This window comes from Pollachius pollachius (assembly GCF_949987615.1).
Source record: "Pollachius pollachius genome assembly, contig: scaffold_368, whole genome shotgun sequence".
In the NCBI taxonomy this organism is placed as follows: domain Eukaryota; kingdom Metazoa; phylum Chordata; class Actinopteri; order Gadiformes; family Gadidae; genus Pollachius; species Pollachius pollachius.
This window is the reverse complement of record NW_027641323.1, coordinates 1-14,939: the sequence shown is the minus strand read 5'-3', so window position 1 is coordinate 14,939 and position 14,939 is coordinate 1. Positions and strand designations below refer to the sequence as shown.

General features: G+C 54.1%; 1 protein-coding gene across 1 annotated transcript; it reads left to right on the top strand.

Moving 5' to 3' along the window:
• Nucleotides 1-538: 538 nt before the first annotated feature.
• On the top strand, nucleotides 539-14,904 carry LOC307091667 (BCL-6 corepressor-like; the record flags this gene model as incomplete). Its single annotated transcript, XM_079759310.1, has 5 exons — nucleotides 539-1,237; nucleotides 9,084-9,165; nucleotides 9,480-12,605; nucleotides 14,011-14,067; nucleotides 14,745-14,904. Coding segments are annotated over exons 2-5 (3,346 nt in total), but the record flags the coding sequence as incomplete, so codon positions are not given.
• Between the last annotated feature and the right edge of the window lie 35 nt (nucleotides 14,905-14,939).

Here is a 14,939-nt window from a genome sequence, read left to right as displayed (position 1 = left end):
TATAAAGGATAATTAAACACACCCAACCCTTCTGGGGACACTCCACACAACAGTTATCATTCTGCACTTGTATTAACTCTCACCCAGTGATATAAGGGGGTAAAAGGCACCTAAGCAATGACCACACATTTCCAGTTGAAATGACTGCTAGTGGAAACTATAGTCGTTATCCTGCCGAAATCTCCTTGATCGCGAGCACGATGGAATTATATCGTGTAGGCTGGTTTCCAATAGGCAACATCTCCTCAGCATTTAGTAGGCGTGTAGTCACGCGCTTCTAGGGGCCTACATCTTTAACTATTTAGTCATTTTCCTTCTTTCATTCTCTCTCTCGCCCTCTTTCTCTCTCTCACTCACTCTTTCACAATCTATTCTTGTTAGTTTACGCTGAGAGTGCGTGTACGCGCGCGCGCGCGTGTGCTCGTGCTGCGCGCTGGAGGCTTTATGGTAATTGCGGTCTCCCGACTAGCCTTCTGGGTAGAGTCTGCGCGAGTGGGAGTAGAGCGAGCGAATCGTTCGGCTCGCGGCATTCGTCGATTCAGTGCAGCAGTCCTGTGTGAGCTCCGCGCGCCCTTGATACGCACCGGAGCTACGTCGCGGCGTCTTTCTTTGGAGAATACGGACACAAAGACCGACGGAATATCCTATTACACCCACCGGGCCGGCCACCGCTATCTCGGAGAAGACGTGGGGTGAGAAGTGGAGAAGCGGAGGCTTTTTGAAACGGCATGCTCCGATGAAACCCAACATGGCGCTGCTGCGAGGTACGGGCAGGCTGAATTAATTTTTGAGTCGGCGGACCTCACCACCTGTATCCTCGGGCTCAGCCGCACGACACACGTCGTCACCCAAACTACCGGACAATAACGTTGGGCTTTTTCCTTTTTGAACCATATCAGTAATTTCCATGTTTTCCCCCTCCAACGCGAGAGCTACTTACTGCCCTGCGCGTTTCGTGGAAAACTAAGTGACATTCACAATTAAAGTCCAGCGGAAATGTGAGGCGGGGAGTTGCCTGGAAATAACGGAGAGAGGAACTCTTTGTACGCCTCGTTTTTCTTATCGGTGCCGGAGGATAACCTGTTAGGCACTTTTTACTGGTCCTCTTGGTCCGTCACTGGGCGCCCTGGTCTTACGTCCGCGCGGATCGCTGCTCTCCCAGTTAACTTGGCCAAACAGGAAAAAGGCGTGAGTTGGGGCACGACCACGACGGCTGGAGATAACAGCAATTAACCAGGTGAGGGAGAGACGTGACGACCCACCCCGAGTCATGAACTGTGGTGAACGATCTTTGAAGCTTTTGTGGGATTGTATTGTATGCCCCACACACGTACACACGAACGCTTGTATATAATAGGCGTATGGTGTTTTTTCCTCTAGAATCTTTAATGTATTATCTCCCTTCACATGGTAATAGACGTTTTCAGGAGATGAAACCTCCCGACAAACAATCCAACGTAGAATTGAATCTCAATGCCAGAGCGGTTTCGTGTGAGGAGACACGGGAGAGGAAAACGGCCACTTCTAAGAATAGCGCATAGGGTGGTCTTTGTGCTTTTCGGCGGGGCAGTGGCATGTGGTTGATAAATAACGTCGCTTTAATGATTCGGCTCTGAGCTTGGCTTTTATTATTCTGCTGTCAACTGGACGGCCCCGCGCCTGTGACCAAGGTGAACCACCTCTCGCAGATTAGTGGACCACAAAGTGTGCGTGTGTGTGTGTGTGTGTGTGTGTGTGTGTGTGTGTGTGTGTGTGTGTGTGTGTGTGTGTGAAAACGAGCGTCTGCGCTAAACAAGGTTACGGAATCCAGCCTCGCCCTGCCAAGGGGAAGCAGACGGACTGCTCCGTTTACGTTTTTTAGTTCAGTTGTAGGATACCCTTCTCCCCGTCTGTGTGTGCGTGGTCTATGTGTTTATACACGCGCGCAGTGGTGTTTGTGTGTGAGTGGGTGGGGCTTTGTTTGGACGGAGCAGTCGTTGATGAGTCGTCTCGGTCCCAGATGCCGAGCCGTGTGTGTGTGTGTGTGGGAGAGAGACTCCGTGGAGATCCGCTGTTCCCGACGGGACGTGCTGCGCTCGCTTTGATGAGAAACGGCCGCCGTGCCACCAGCCAACTCACCGCTCCCCTGATTTGCCGGGGTCCTCCCATTTGACCGTGGCCTACAGCTGCAATTTAAGTGCCAGTCATTTTTTTTGTTGCCTAATAGGATTCTCCCGGCACAAGTGGCCGTGCGCACTCCAATAGTTGTTTGCTTCGAGGCAGTGTCGTAACCGCGGTCCCGTTTCCCCCGCGCGCCCTGTGCGGCCGTCTGTCCCGTTGCCACCCGAGCGCTCATTAGGAGACGCGGTCATGGGAGGATCGATGGCTCTCATATCGGCTGGTTCCAGATCATTGACTAGCTTAGCGAGGGAACTGGCTGGAGACGGAACGGTGACGCCAAATGGGCATTTCCCTACCATAACACAAGCGTCACGCAGTTTGGACTGGGAAGCGAAGGCCCACTGCGATGATTTAATTATAATGGCCACGTCTCTGCGGGTCATAAGAGGCTATTTTCTATACTGACCTTAAATGTAAGTTATGCAGATTCTCCAGACTGTTTTAAAGATAAGAGGTCTATAGAGTTTTATTCTCGTGATATTCGTTAGTGGTATATAGATCTCTTAGGCGATGTTAACATTAGGCTAATTGTTAATTAGAGGGATGTATCCTTTATACTATACAGCCTCTGTTTAATGATTGATTTTGTCACTCAGTTGCAATTGCGTCTTTTCAGTCCAAGGACGAACAATATTGTGACTCGTTTTAAAAATAATTCGGTGGTGACGTTATGTCAGTGGTGACGTTAACGTCACCACTAAAATAAATATTACGGAAGACCTAAACCCACGGTAATATCTGTGGGCCGAGGTTATTTATAGTCTTTCCACTGACATCCATTGCGCATCATTTTCCGCCCGTCATTAAGAGGTCAATTTAGGGCTGATGTGTTTCCCAGATGTTTACACTCCGCTCAAAGAGCATCACCATAGCACACGGGTGGTGTTGAAACCATCACTTAGAGGGGATTGTATTTCTCCTGGTCCCTGTGAATTTTAAATGGGGGGCCAACAGTGCTTTAAAGAAACCTAAACCCAGGGCCTGGGGGGGGGGTTTGTTGTGCTGTGGGATGGATCTTTTATTTGTGACATTCAGTGCATCTCTGAGGCCCTCCATGGGGTGATGACCAGGAGATGTAATCTGTGTTTATTGGGACAATCACGGCGCCTCCCATTTTAAGCCCATTAACCAAATGCTCTGCCGATCTCCAGCCTCCCGCAATCAATAGGCCGGGCCAGTCGAACCATATGCTCAGACACATACATTTTATCCACAATCTTTTGATTTGGCCGTCCGCCACCCTTTCAACGCTCACAGATTTGTTGACCAAACGGGCGTGACAATGGGGGCCCTAAAACAAACATCCCCTCTACCACGGCTGTCCTTGATGGGGCCGAAAGACGGCCTCTCAGCCTTGGCCCCGCGCTCTGGCTCACTCTCCACCGCTCGCTCCTCAGACGAGGAGGAGGAGGAGGTGGTGCACGTGAACAAAAGAACGGGGCCGGCGGAGCGCCGCGGAGAGATTGGGTTTCCGCACGCTGCACGGCTCCCGGGGGAGACGTCACGGTTTGATTGAAGCTGCGCTCCGTCCCGGCCCCCGGGGACCCGCCGCTGAAACGGGAGAGGCTTTCTCTCTCCGCTCCACAAAGCTTTTTGTCCCGCTGAGGTTTGGCGCGCACGGATCACTTCCCCGCAGAGAGACATGTCACCGCCCCGGCCAGCATGTAGTGCCCGCGCGGCACCGCGGAGGGGACCGTCATGTGACGGGAGCCGTTGATACGGCCGGGGACCCAAAGAACACCAGAGTATGCCCTGCCCAAAAAAGTCAGATCGAACAAACTGCCAAAAAAATAAAAAGCCATGCTCTGTAAATACAATGGATTTGAAATAGAGACCGGCGTGGCGGGTCAGAAACCACGTTTCTACTTTGGTGTTTTTGTTTTGTAAAAGGGGTGAAATCTCCAAGAAAGATTTTTGATTTGCTGACCTTGGCAGCGCCGACCGAAAGAAGAATTACATTCTGGAGGAGCGTCACCGCCCTGTCCCTTCTGCTCTCGGCAGGCCCCGTCTTGATCCCGCGTCTCCGGTCGTGTTTGGATGCGGCCGCCTCAGGCCCGTGTCTGATGAAACCCCATAGACATGACGCCGTGCCGCCGAGCGCGGGTGATAGGCGGGTTGCGCCATTTTGCTCCGGTTTTTTGGAATGCATTATTGAATGCCCATGCCGTTCGGAATCTCTCAGAAGATATTTTTTATTGGTTTTGTCCCTCCGATGTGGCCTAATTAAGTCGTGCTAAAGAACAACGTCACTGATTGCAATCGGCATGGGGTTTCCATTCCCAATTTCTTTCTATCACTTTCCTGAACCCCCCCCCCATCTGAAAAACATCTTCTGTAACGAAAACCAAAGGAGCTCTGACGAACGCGAGGCGATTCGCATGCGCTTCGTTGTTACAATCGACCCCTTTGGAGACATAAAGGGCCATTTAGTCCTCATTTGGCGCACCATGAATAGGCCCGGTTCAGCAGCAGTCGCCCGTTCTCTAGTGACAGCACGGGGACTCACAATGTCCTCGTTGTTCGCGGCTGTGATGCCGGGGGGGGGACTGTCCCGTGCGCCGACCTGCATGCGGCTGTGTAGCGCTTGGGCAGGACGCGGGGCCTTGTTTACAGCTCGCTAGCTAACAGCGTGACAGCTGAGCAGCCGCCATCGGCTCTTTCTGGGCTTCCCGTGTCATTCGTTCTACCTCCCCCTCGACCCCCCCACCCAGTCTAACGACAGATCTCCTCTTGCCTCCTTTGCCCCCACCCAATACACCCAGGAGGAGTGGTGAATAACCTAAATCGCCCTGTAGCAGCGTATTATGGCGATGGTCTCGGCGAAAGTCTGCGAGTAGCCCAGAGAAACGGCCGCTCTCCCTGATTTATGCTTTGTTCGCTGGCGGTATGCGCCGCATTCCTTTCGCTTTGGACACACTCTCTCGCGCGGTGGCGGAACCACACATACAGTGCGCTGGTGTGTGCATTTAATCTGTGTTTATCCCCACCCACGCCCTCTTCCCCCCCCACCGCCCGTCGCTGCGGAGATTATCCTGCGTCACACTGCATATTTTTTTTTTAGAGTCGATCTGCGCTCTGCGCTTCAGAGGGCTTGGATGAGCGCCAAGGACAAAGAGCAAGAGGGCGCCTCCACTTCTGTCCCGCTCTAACACAGCTCCGACTTCCCGGTCCCAGAGTCCCACAGCCCCGACTTCCTGGTCCCACAGACCCACACCCCCCCCCCCCCCCCACACCCACTGCTGATCGGGCCTGCAGCAAATTGGGTTAAGCAACAACTTTTGTGTCTGATGAGGATATTTAGTGTTTCCCCTCCTCGTGCTCGGTCCTTCCCCTCCGCTGCGCGGCCCTGACACATGTTAACACTCCGGTGCACAGACGCCAGGGGAGAGGCCGACGAGGGGGAGATCCGGTGGAGAGGAAACGATCCTCCTCGCTGGCGTCTGTGTCGCCACGTAGCACGGGTCAAAGAAAGTTCACCTCCTCGTCGCCAGAGTCTCCGCGAAAACAGCATCTGACTGGCGGAGGGAGCGCTCGTACTCAGGCCGCCGGCCCCCTCTTCATCTGGCTGGCTTTGTTGACCGCCTTAGTGTCGTCCCACACACTCGCCCAGAGAGCGAGCGGACACCGGGCTAGCTGGTCCAAAAACGCCCGGTGGTTTTCAGTTTAATGGTGCGGATCGGGCCACGCTCCAGCGGTCCGTCTTATAAACGCAGCTTTGTCTGCTCAACCCCCACCCTTCCCTCTCCTCTCCTCCTCTCCCTTTCCCACCGCCTGCCGGCTCGCTTTACCGGCCGGTGTGATGGATTGGATGCCCGTCGGGACTTGTTTGTTGCGCAAACTATTCTTAGCACCGGGGATATAGGCGTCACCGTGCGTTTGCCTTCCCTCCCGTAGCTCTGTCATCCTCGCTCTCCAAACGATATGTGGCCCTCTCTACGATATGTCATGGATTTGGTGGTTGCCATTGAGGCCTACGTACTGAACGGGAAAATGGTGGCTGCTCGTTACTGCTAACGAGCATTCATAATGTATATTTTCCAAATTAATGGAATCAGGTCATTCATATTTTCTTTTGTCGGTGTTGTTGAGGAAAAAAACATTTTCTGCTGTGAAGTTGGCCTCTCGACCCCTGCAGACCTTTTTTCAATTACATTTACCTTTGTTGTGGACGTTCTAATATTGGTTATCTAATGATAAATGTTCCCACTAACTTCAGTGTCGGGTCCGGCTTGTGGTGCAGTTTTGGTAATGCTCACTCAGACCCTCGTTACTTAGGTTTTTGTGTGCACTTGTGTACACACAGCTAGGCAGTTGCGCTGCCGGCGTAGCTGCTGTTGATGCATGCAGAGCCTGGAAGGCTGCTGTTGATGTATGGTCCGGCGGCTCGCTTTTACTAGACTATTCATTCCACTTAACGACGCGTCCCAGTGCGCTGGTAGCCCTCTGCCTGGACTCTGTCAGCAGCGCATGGGGTCGCTATCATGGAGACACGGCATGCCATAGGCTGCGGCGCTAGCGTGCCATTTATCTGCAAATCTGTCCGTGAAGGATACCATTAGTCTGGCTATTGCCAGACCAAGCTCAATTGTAGACTGCACGTTGGTCTGGGGAAGCTGCTGTCATTTTCTTCAGCACGAAAGGCGTGATCAACGGGCCTAGTTAAACTGACTCTGTACGGGGTTGGCTGCTTGCCGTCGCTTCCCTGTCGTTATTGTGTTAAACCAGCCAATAGTGTGCAAAAGGGAAAAGCCAGCTTGGTGATTGGTTCCTTCAAAAACGTATCGGAAGCAGAAAGAAATGTATTGCTCTTCTCCAGACCCTTGTACTCAAATCGCCGGCAGAATGGGCGGGGCTACCCAGTCTAGGATTCCATCTCTATACCTGCTGTTCCTGTATGCAGAGACTCTTAACGAGAACATGTCATTTTCTTTCTCCCGGTCCCCGCCGTGTCAGGAAAACCGTACAGCGTGTGTTTTTTTGAGTCTTAATAAAATGGCAGCCCCTCTAATGAAGTGAAAAGGGGCCGGGAACGCGGGCATTGTCCACACGTCGAGGTATTATTTCCTGTGTCACGCATGCGATGTAGCGAACGCAGGACTGGATTTTCCCTCTTTCTGTTGTTGCGCTGCCTGCCTCAACATGCGAGCGCTGAGTGTTTCAGCCCCCGTCAGACGCAGATGTCAGAAGCGGGCCGTGCCCGGGGGAGGTGGGGGAGGCGGGGTGTGCGTGTGAGGAGATGAGGAGCGAGTGAGGTGGGGGGGGGGGGGGGGGGGGCGAGGGGGGTGCGCTGCGCGGAGCGACAGGGGGCGGGGGGGGTGATTAATAGGCCCGAGGTCAGGGTAATAAAAGTGGCGTGCCAGTGGCGGCAGGGAGGCTCGGGGCTGGCTTTTCTTTCAATGTTTTTGTGTGAGGATCAGGCAGCCGAGTTTGAGTGCGCTGCACGGCCAGCCGCCGCTTTTACTATATTAGGGACCTTTTTCGGCGCCGCGTCTCGCCCACCTTATCCTCGCATGGCTTCCTGCGGCAGGGCTGTTTTCTCTCAGCCACGCTCTGTTAGCCATGACTTTGTGTGACATCCATTGGTTGGTTACGCAGGGGTAAATGGTTTATCCCCGGGACGGACCAGGATGTAGGGGATGAGCAGCGCAGATGGAGATTTAACGACAGAAGTGTAGATTCCTGGATTGGATTATCGGGGTGAATTTAGGGGTGGGCCAATTCTTTTCAGTTTTATTTTACAGAAAGTACATTATTATAGCCTATATTTGACACCATTCTTACATTTAGTTAAATGTTTTACTCTCACACAGAACCTGGTTAACTAAAATCTAATAATTAATTACTGTTCACATGGTCTTTGTGCTTGATGGCCATGTCTCAAACCAATTTCTACATTCACCATAAAGACATTATTTTCAGGACTGAATCCAAACAGGATATTTCACCAAGATACACAGCTCAGGTCTCTTGCTATATCAAAGCCACCCTTTGTTGAAATCATTGCGTTTGTTTTATTTACACAAAAGTCCAAATGGTAACCGACCTAACTATACCCAGCTCCACACCGCTGCTCCATCAAATCCCAGCGTGTCGTGATTCTCACCGTCCCGCTAAATGCATGTGGCCTTGTGAAATGTCTCGGTGCTCTTTCCCGGCTCTTTTGCATGATGTGTGCGTCTACCATAGGTGTTGGCGCTGTTTGAAGGGCTCGGTTGCGGTGTCTGTTTGTTGATCCGTGGCACCGTGCCGGCGGGGGGTGGGGGTGGGGGGAGGAGGGGCACCGCCGCGGCCGCCTCTGATGTGGGCTCTCCCCCCGGCCCGCCCGGCGCAGAGGGCAGGTCAGGCGGGGCACGGGGGACCAGTGAGCGGGGGAACCCGGCTGAATGGAAGGGGCCCCACCATGCTGGTCTGCCCCCCTCCCCCCCCCCCCCCCAGCCGGGGGAGGCAGAGCAGGGGGGTTGTTGCTGTCAGCGGAATAGAGGAAAGTGTGTGGGGTGTGGGGGGAGGCTGCTTTCATCTTGGAGACTGGGTGGTTTTGTGTGTGTGTGTGTGTGTGTGCGCGCGCTAGAGGAGCGTTGTTGATGCATGCGGTTAGCGCGGTGCGATTGTTTTCCGTCCCACTCGGTTAAGCCAGGTCCTATCTTCCCTCTCGTTGCATTCCTACCCCTCTTTCTCTTGTGTTTCTACACATTCAGACCATCGGAGTCTATGTGTATTTATATTGTTCGTTACACAACACTTTGTGTGTCCTTTCCAGATGTAAGGTTTGTGCTAAAAGCCTTTTTATAGACAACCTTCTGGGAAAATCCAAGAAGGTGTTTTTCAACAAAGGTGTGTGTCTATGCGTCTGTGCGCATGTTTGTGCGCATGTGTGTTTGTGTGCGCCTCGATGCTTACTAGTAACAGTTTGCCTGTCCCCATAGGGCAACATCTGTTCGTGATGTCGATGCTGAGACGCAGACCAACCTGGAACTGAGACAAGGAAACCACATCACACAAAACATGGCAAGTCCTCCTGCTCCTTATCGGCCCTGTTTACGCTGTGTGACACGCGAGTGTCAATTATCCTCATGCACACGTGCACTCTGCTCAATTATGTACAATCAAATGCATAACCAACGCAATATGTTTTAACTTGGCTGTTGTCTGGCTGGGTGGTGCAACGATGTAAACGCCTAGTGAATTCTAGAGGTACACCCTTTTAAAGTTGGAATTCGGTACGAGGGAAACCCAGTTTCAAGGGGCTTTGAAATCAGTAGCAGCCATTAATGCAGACTTGGTGAAACTGTCTCTTCTTTTGAAACCCCTTTCACCCGCAGGTGGATGCGAGGCTTACGCCTATCGGGCTCGACCGAGGCACTCTAATGCGGGACGGCCTCCGTCTGCACGGCGGGGTGGTCTACCCCGGGATCCGGGCCCTGCCGGCCGAGAAGGGCCGGGAGGGGACATCCCTGCCCCTGGGTTACGGCAGGGACGGCCTCCCGGAGCTCATCTACAAGCCTGACGGCTCCATGGACAGCCGCAAGCCGGCCAACGGCTACCTAGGCCTGTACAAGGGCGCTCCGCTGGGCCTCCACAAGCCTGTGATGGTGCAGGGGACCGGGGCGGAAGGCCTGGGCCTGGAATGTAGAGCGGGTGGGCCGGGGGACAAGAGGGCATCAGAGCTGAGCCTGGCTGGCGCCGGCGGTAGCTACCTCCGTCTGCCCTGGCTCAGCCCCTACCCCGAGGCCAACATGTATCCCTATATGGACTCCTCCAAATATGCCGCCCTGAGCATGTACAAAGCCTCCCTGCTTAGCCAGCCTAACCCCTACCTCCCCCAGCACCTGGCCTATCCCTCGCTGTGTGCCGCCCAGGGGGGCAGTGTGAACCAGGCCGCCGCCTCCGCTGCCGAGCGGCTGTACTACATGCCACCCTATCCGCCCTCTCCCATCTCCTCGCCCATGGTGGCTCCCCCGATGAGGATTCCCGCGGTGACGGTGGCCCCCACCTCCATGGTGCACTGCCAGGACAAGGGGCTTAGTGTGGGCTCGCCATTCGGACAGCAGCTCCACCAGCCCTCGTCCCACTCCCAGCATCACCAGGCCAACCCTGACAGAGACAGATCTCCAAACAGGAGCAACAAAACAAACCGACCCCCTTCCCGCAAAAGCCTTGGCAGTAGTAACGCTGGCAGCAACGGCGGTAACGGCGGCAGCTCTGGTAGCGGCAACAACAATGGTGGGAATAACGGCAGTAGCTCCATCGACTCTTCTCCTCGTGCCTCTTCTCGCATCCCCCACCCTCCCCAAGCTCTGTCCGATGGCTCGGTGGACTTACAAAGACCGGTGGCTAGAATGGGTCAACCGCCCACCTCTTCCACCTCTTTGTTATCCTCCCAGCCAATTCCCCATCCTTACTCTGTCAACAGCATGGCACCAGAGCAGCCCTCTCCGGCCCGACCCAGTGCCCATAAGCCCCGGCCCAGGGACGGCCCGTCGGAGCAAAGAGGCGAGAGAGGCGAGAGGAGGGCGAGCAGGTCCCCTTCCAAACCCAGTTTTGACCGGGCTGCTCATCAGTCCTCTGCAACCAAAGACCCGGCGGAGAAGCCCCTGGACCTCTCTGGGAGGATGCTTGAGTTTGGCCTGCCCCCTAACGGCTACCCTGTAAAGATGGATGCTTTGACTCCAGGGGCCCGCTACGGGCTGCCCCCCAGCCGTGAGCTCTTAAAGGAGACCCTTTCCCTGTCTCCTCCTTTGCATCCCCACCCGGTGGGCAGCAGCACTTCCTCCAAGGTCTCCGAGAGGCCCGAGATAATCAGCACTTTACACTCCTCCTGGGTGGTGCCCAACCCGTCCCCATCCCATGCACAGCACATGCCGGGTTTACCCTCCTCCCCGAGACCCAACCCCAACCAGGACCCAGGCACAGTCCAAGCCAAAAGCTCCTCCCCGTCAGTCATCAAACACAAGGGCCTTGAGAAGGTGCTGCCTCAGCAGCGCAGCTCCTCCTGTCCAAGGATAGGAGAGCCCAACCACAACATGCCCTCCGCCCAACACTGTAGCTCATCTCTCCTCCCATCCAGGCCCGTTTCCCCGAGGCCCAACGGAGACTGGCCCAAGCACAGCCCCAACCAATCAGAACATCACCATCACCGAGAGGGAGGAGACAAGTCCTCCCTGTCCTCTAAGAGAGGGGAGACGGCTCCGGATGTAACTTCATACAAAAGGCAGTGTTTGGAGAACGGTCACCTTTACCTCTCTCAGAGTGACGCCTACTTGAACCACAGCCTGGCCTATGCCAATAGATACCTGCAATACTCTGTCCCCGATGGAATGGCCCTCCACTCCCTTCCCCTGGGGGCCAAAGGCCCTGTTTACCCTCACCCAGTGTTATTGGGCAGCAACAGCCTTTACCCAACCCACTTGGCGGCCAAGCACCCCTTACCATACCACAACCTGGCCGCTCCATCTGGGGGAGAGTACCTCACCTTTAACTCCCAGGAGATGTCCCACCCCCTGATGCAGCCCCACACCGAAGCTAAGCTCCAGGACAGGGGGGATGTGAGCCTAAAGCCCAGGGGAATAGACAAGCCCAGGAGTCAGGCGGATGAATGTGGAGGTAACCGGGACCGGGCCGGAGCCGTGGCTAGGTGTGAAGGGAGCCAAAGGATACTGGAGAAGGGAGCGGGGGAGCAGGGTGCAAGCCACGCCAACCCGCCGTCCTCTTCTGCATCGGCAAGGGAGAGAATCGTCTGCATTGACCTTGTTCACTCCGACACGGACGCAGAGTCTACCCCCAAAGTGCACAAGCTGCCGCCTTTGGTTCCAGGCGCAAAAGTCAACCAAAATGAATGTGACAACCAAAACCAGACAAAGTCTGAATACGAGCCAAAACATCCCCGTCTCCCTTCTCCTCCTCTCGCCTTCCCACCCGGCCTCACCCCCAACCCGAAGGCGCCCCACCACGACCGGCGCTCAGACACCGCCTTTGGGCACATGAGGCTGGCCCCGGTCGCAGGCTGTGCCGGCGGGACGTCCAGCTCGCCCCAGTGCTCTCCAGCCCGGAGCCCCAGCCCCGACCTCGGGGACCAGGACCAGAGCACTCTGAGCTGCGCCCGCACATCGGGCGAGCGCGGGAAGTGCAAAGGAGAGAGACGAGGCCCCGCTTACGCGCCTCAGGCATGCAGCGACCTGGAAATGGAGGCAGAGCGGGAAATCCTGCGCGGCAGAAGGACTGAGAGGGAAGACGGCATCGTGGACCCGGAGGACTCTCACGGGGAGTGCGATGAGGATGAAGACGACGACGACGACGACGACGACCACTCGTCCAGGGGCTCACGGAGGTCCAGCCTGGCCAAGAGGATTGCGAACTCCACGGGCTATGTGGGCGACCGCTTCAAATGTGTCACCACAGAGCTATATGCAGACTCCAGCAAGCTGAGCCGGGAGCAGAGAGCCCTGCAGGTGAGGCCATTAACACATGGGACTATATTGGGCTCAGGGGAGGGAGTGGTAATTTTCAGGCAGCACGGCTTATCTGATGAGAATTGAGTCACATGTCAGACCATAGAATGTATTCTACACGTTCTGCACACAATTCAACCACACACGGGAAGACTGCACACCAGATGCAAAATCTGCATGTTCTTCCCCCCACCTACACTAAATAATTATATGACAGAATCCCCCAAATATTAAATATATTGTGTATTCACGGCTAACGTGGCATTAGAGGAACACGGTCTCTGTCGCGCTATTGCCATGGCTACCGGCATGACCGCCACCCCCTTCGTTTGACATTGCCGCTCCGAGTTAGCACGGGGGCTTTCGGAGCCCTTTACCCGGCTAGCCAGTTGGTTGGAGGGCAGTTCAGAGGTTAACAAAGGCTGCCGTTCCTGTATGCTGATTAGGGAGCAGTCGGCGTAAAGGTCGTTTCCGTGTGCCTGCATTTATTTGCAGAGTGTCCGTGCTCGAGCAGCTCGGTGCGAAAGTGGGCGTCGGAGGTGGTTGCTCGACAGTCTTACAGTTGGATAGCGCGGGCTATGCCAACACCAACCGCCTCGTAGTTTACACGGCCTCTGGCTATGCTTAACCAACAGTCGGCCCAACCTTCGGCTGGGCCCGTTAAGACCCTCCCCTCTGAGACCCTGCACCCGTCCTCTACTGGCTGGTCGATCTCCAAGGTCAAAGTCTCTCGGCCCCGTAGACCCCTGAACCCTCGTCCCTGAAGAACACACACGCAGAGACACACACAAACAGGCAGACACAAGCTCTGGATCCTCCACTCTACACAAAGGCATGTTGAGAGCCAACACACACTAAAAGCTGTATGCCAGTTTACTGACCCTGGCAGGAAGGCAGCCTGATAATAAGTTGCATATGTCTGTCTATGTTGTGAACGCAGCGCTGAAAACTTGTGGTTTTGTCTGTCATGCTTGCCACTGCAAAGCTGCAACACAAAGCTATCAGACGCTTTTAATTATGGCCATGAACTAATTGGATCTGGGTGATTCTCGCCAAACAACAAATGAGACTGATACTGAAACACAATTATCAATCACGAGTCAAGAATCTGCTATAAAATTCTTTTTTCAACATTTTCATTGGCATCAACTTAAGCAATTGGGGAATGTTAAAGTCATTTGATAGCTTTGATGTTGTGTTATTAATTGACCTGTTGAATCATTTGATTTGATTGTGTGTTGCTTCGTGGGATTGTTTGGCTTCCTGTTGTTAACTCTGTAAAGATGCCTTGTGCAGAAAAGCCAATGAACATACAATTCATGCAAAAAATATAACAATTATAAATCAAAAACAAACATGACATGATGGACAGATATATATTGAGACCCCCGTTCTAATTGCTTAGATGGAAGTCATATCACAAGAGGAGAGTAATATAAGTCAACCTGCTGCTAACTGGGAGGTCAGTTCTTTACATTTCTTATCACGTATCTACCCCTCTGACAGGCTTTCTCTACTTCTATGTATTTCTGCGCACTCTACCAACTTTCCCTCCTTCCCTCTTTCCCCTCTCGCTGTCTTATTTCTCTTTCCCCCGTCTCCCTCCTTCTCCCTCCTCCTCGCCCTCTCCCCCCCCCCACCCCCCCCCCCCTTACCCCTCTCCCTCTCTGCCTCAGGGCTTAGCTGTATATGTTTCCTAGCCATGTTCATGTTTCAGGAAGGGAGATGCCAGGGCTAGCCCCCCAGAGCGCATGGACTCACAGTGGCTGCACTAGTCTAACCCATGTCTGGATGCCATGCTTGTCGTTTATCTGTCTACCTCTTTGTCCTACATGTGTGTGTTTGTGGAGTGTGTGTGTGTGTTTGTGTATATATCTATATCTTCTTATACATGTATTTTGTTAACTTGTTTGTGTTATTGCCATATTTCTTTGATGGAAAGTTTGCTTCAGTAGCAGTTGAGCCCAGATTGAGGTTTAGAGAGGTGTATGTGTGTGCACGCACTGCGGGCAGACGGTGAGTGGTTTTCATGGCTGTCTTGTGTGTGTGTCTGTGTTCTTTGCGTCTTTGCGGGTGTGCGTGTCTGTGTGCGTGTCTATGTATGTGCGTGTCTGTGTGCATGTGTGCGTGCGTGCGCAGCGGGCGATGATGCGGTTCTCGGAGCTGGAGCTGAAGGAGAAGGAGGGCAGCGGTGTGTGTGTGTCTGCGCCGGGTGCGGGACGCGACTTGGCAGACTGCCAGCGACGAGAGCAAATGCTGGAACACGGCCAGCTCACTGCCAGGCAGGCGGAGAGGGAGGGTGAGTCTCTCTCACGCACGCACACGCAAGAACAC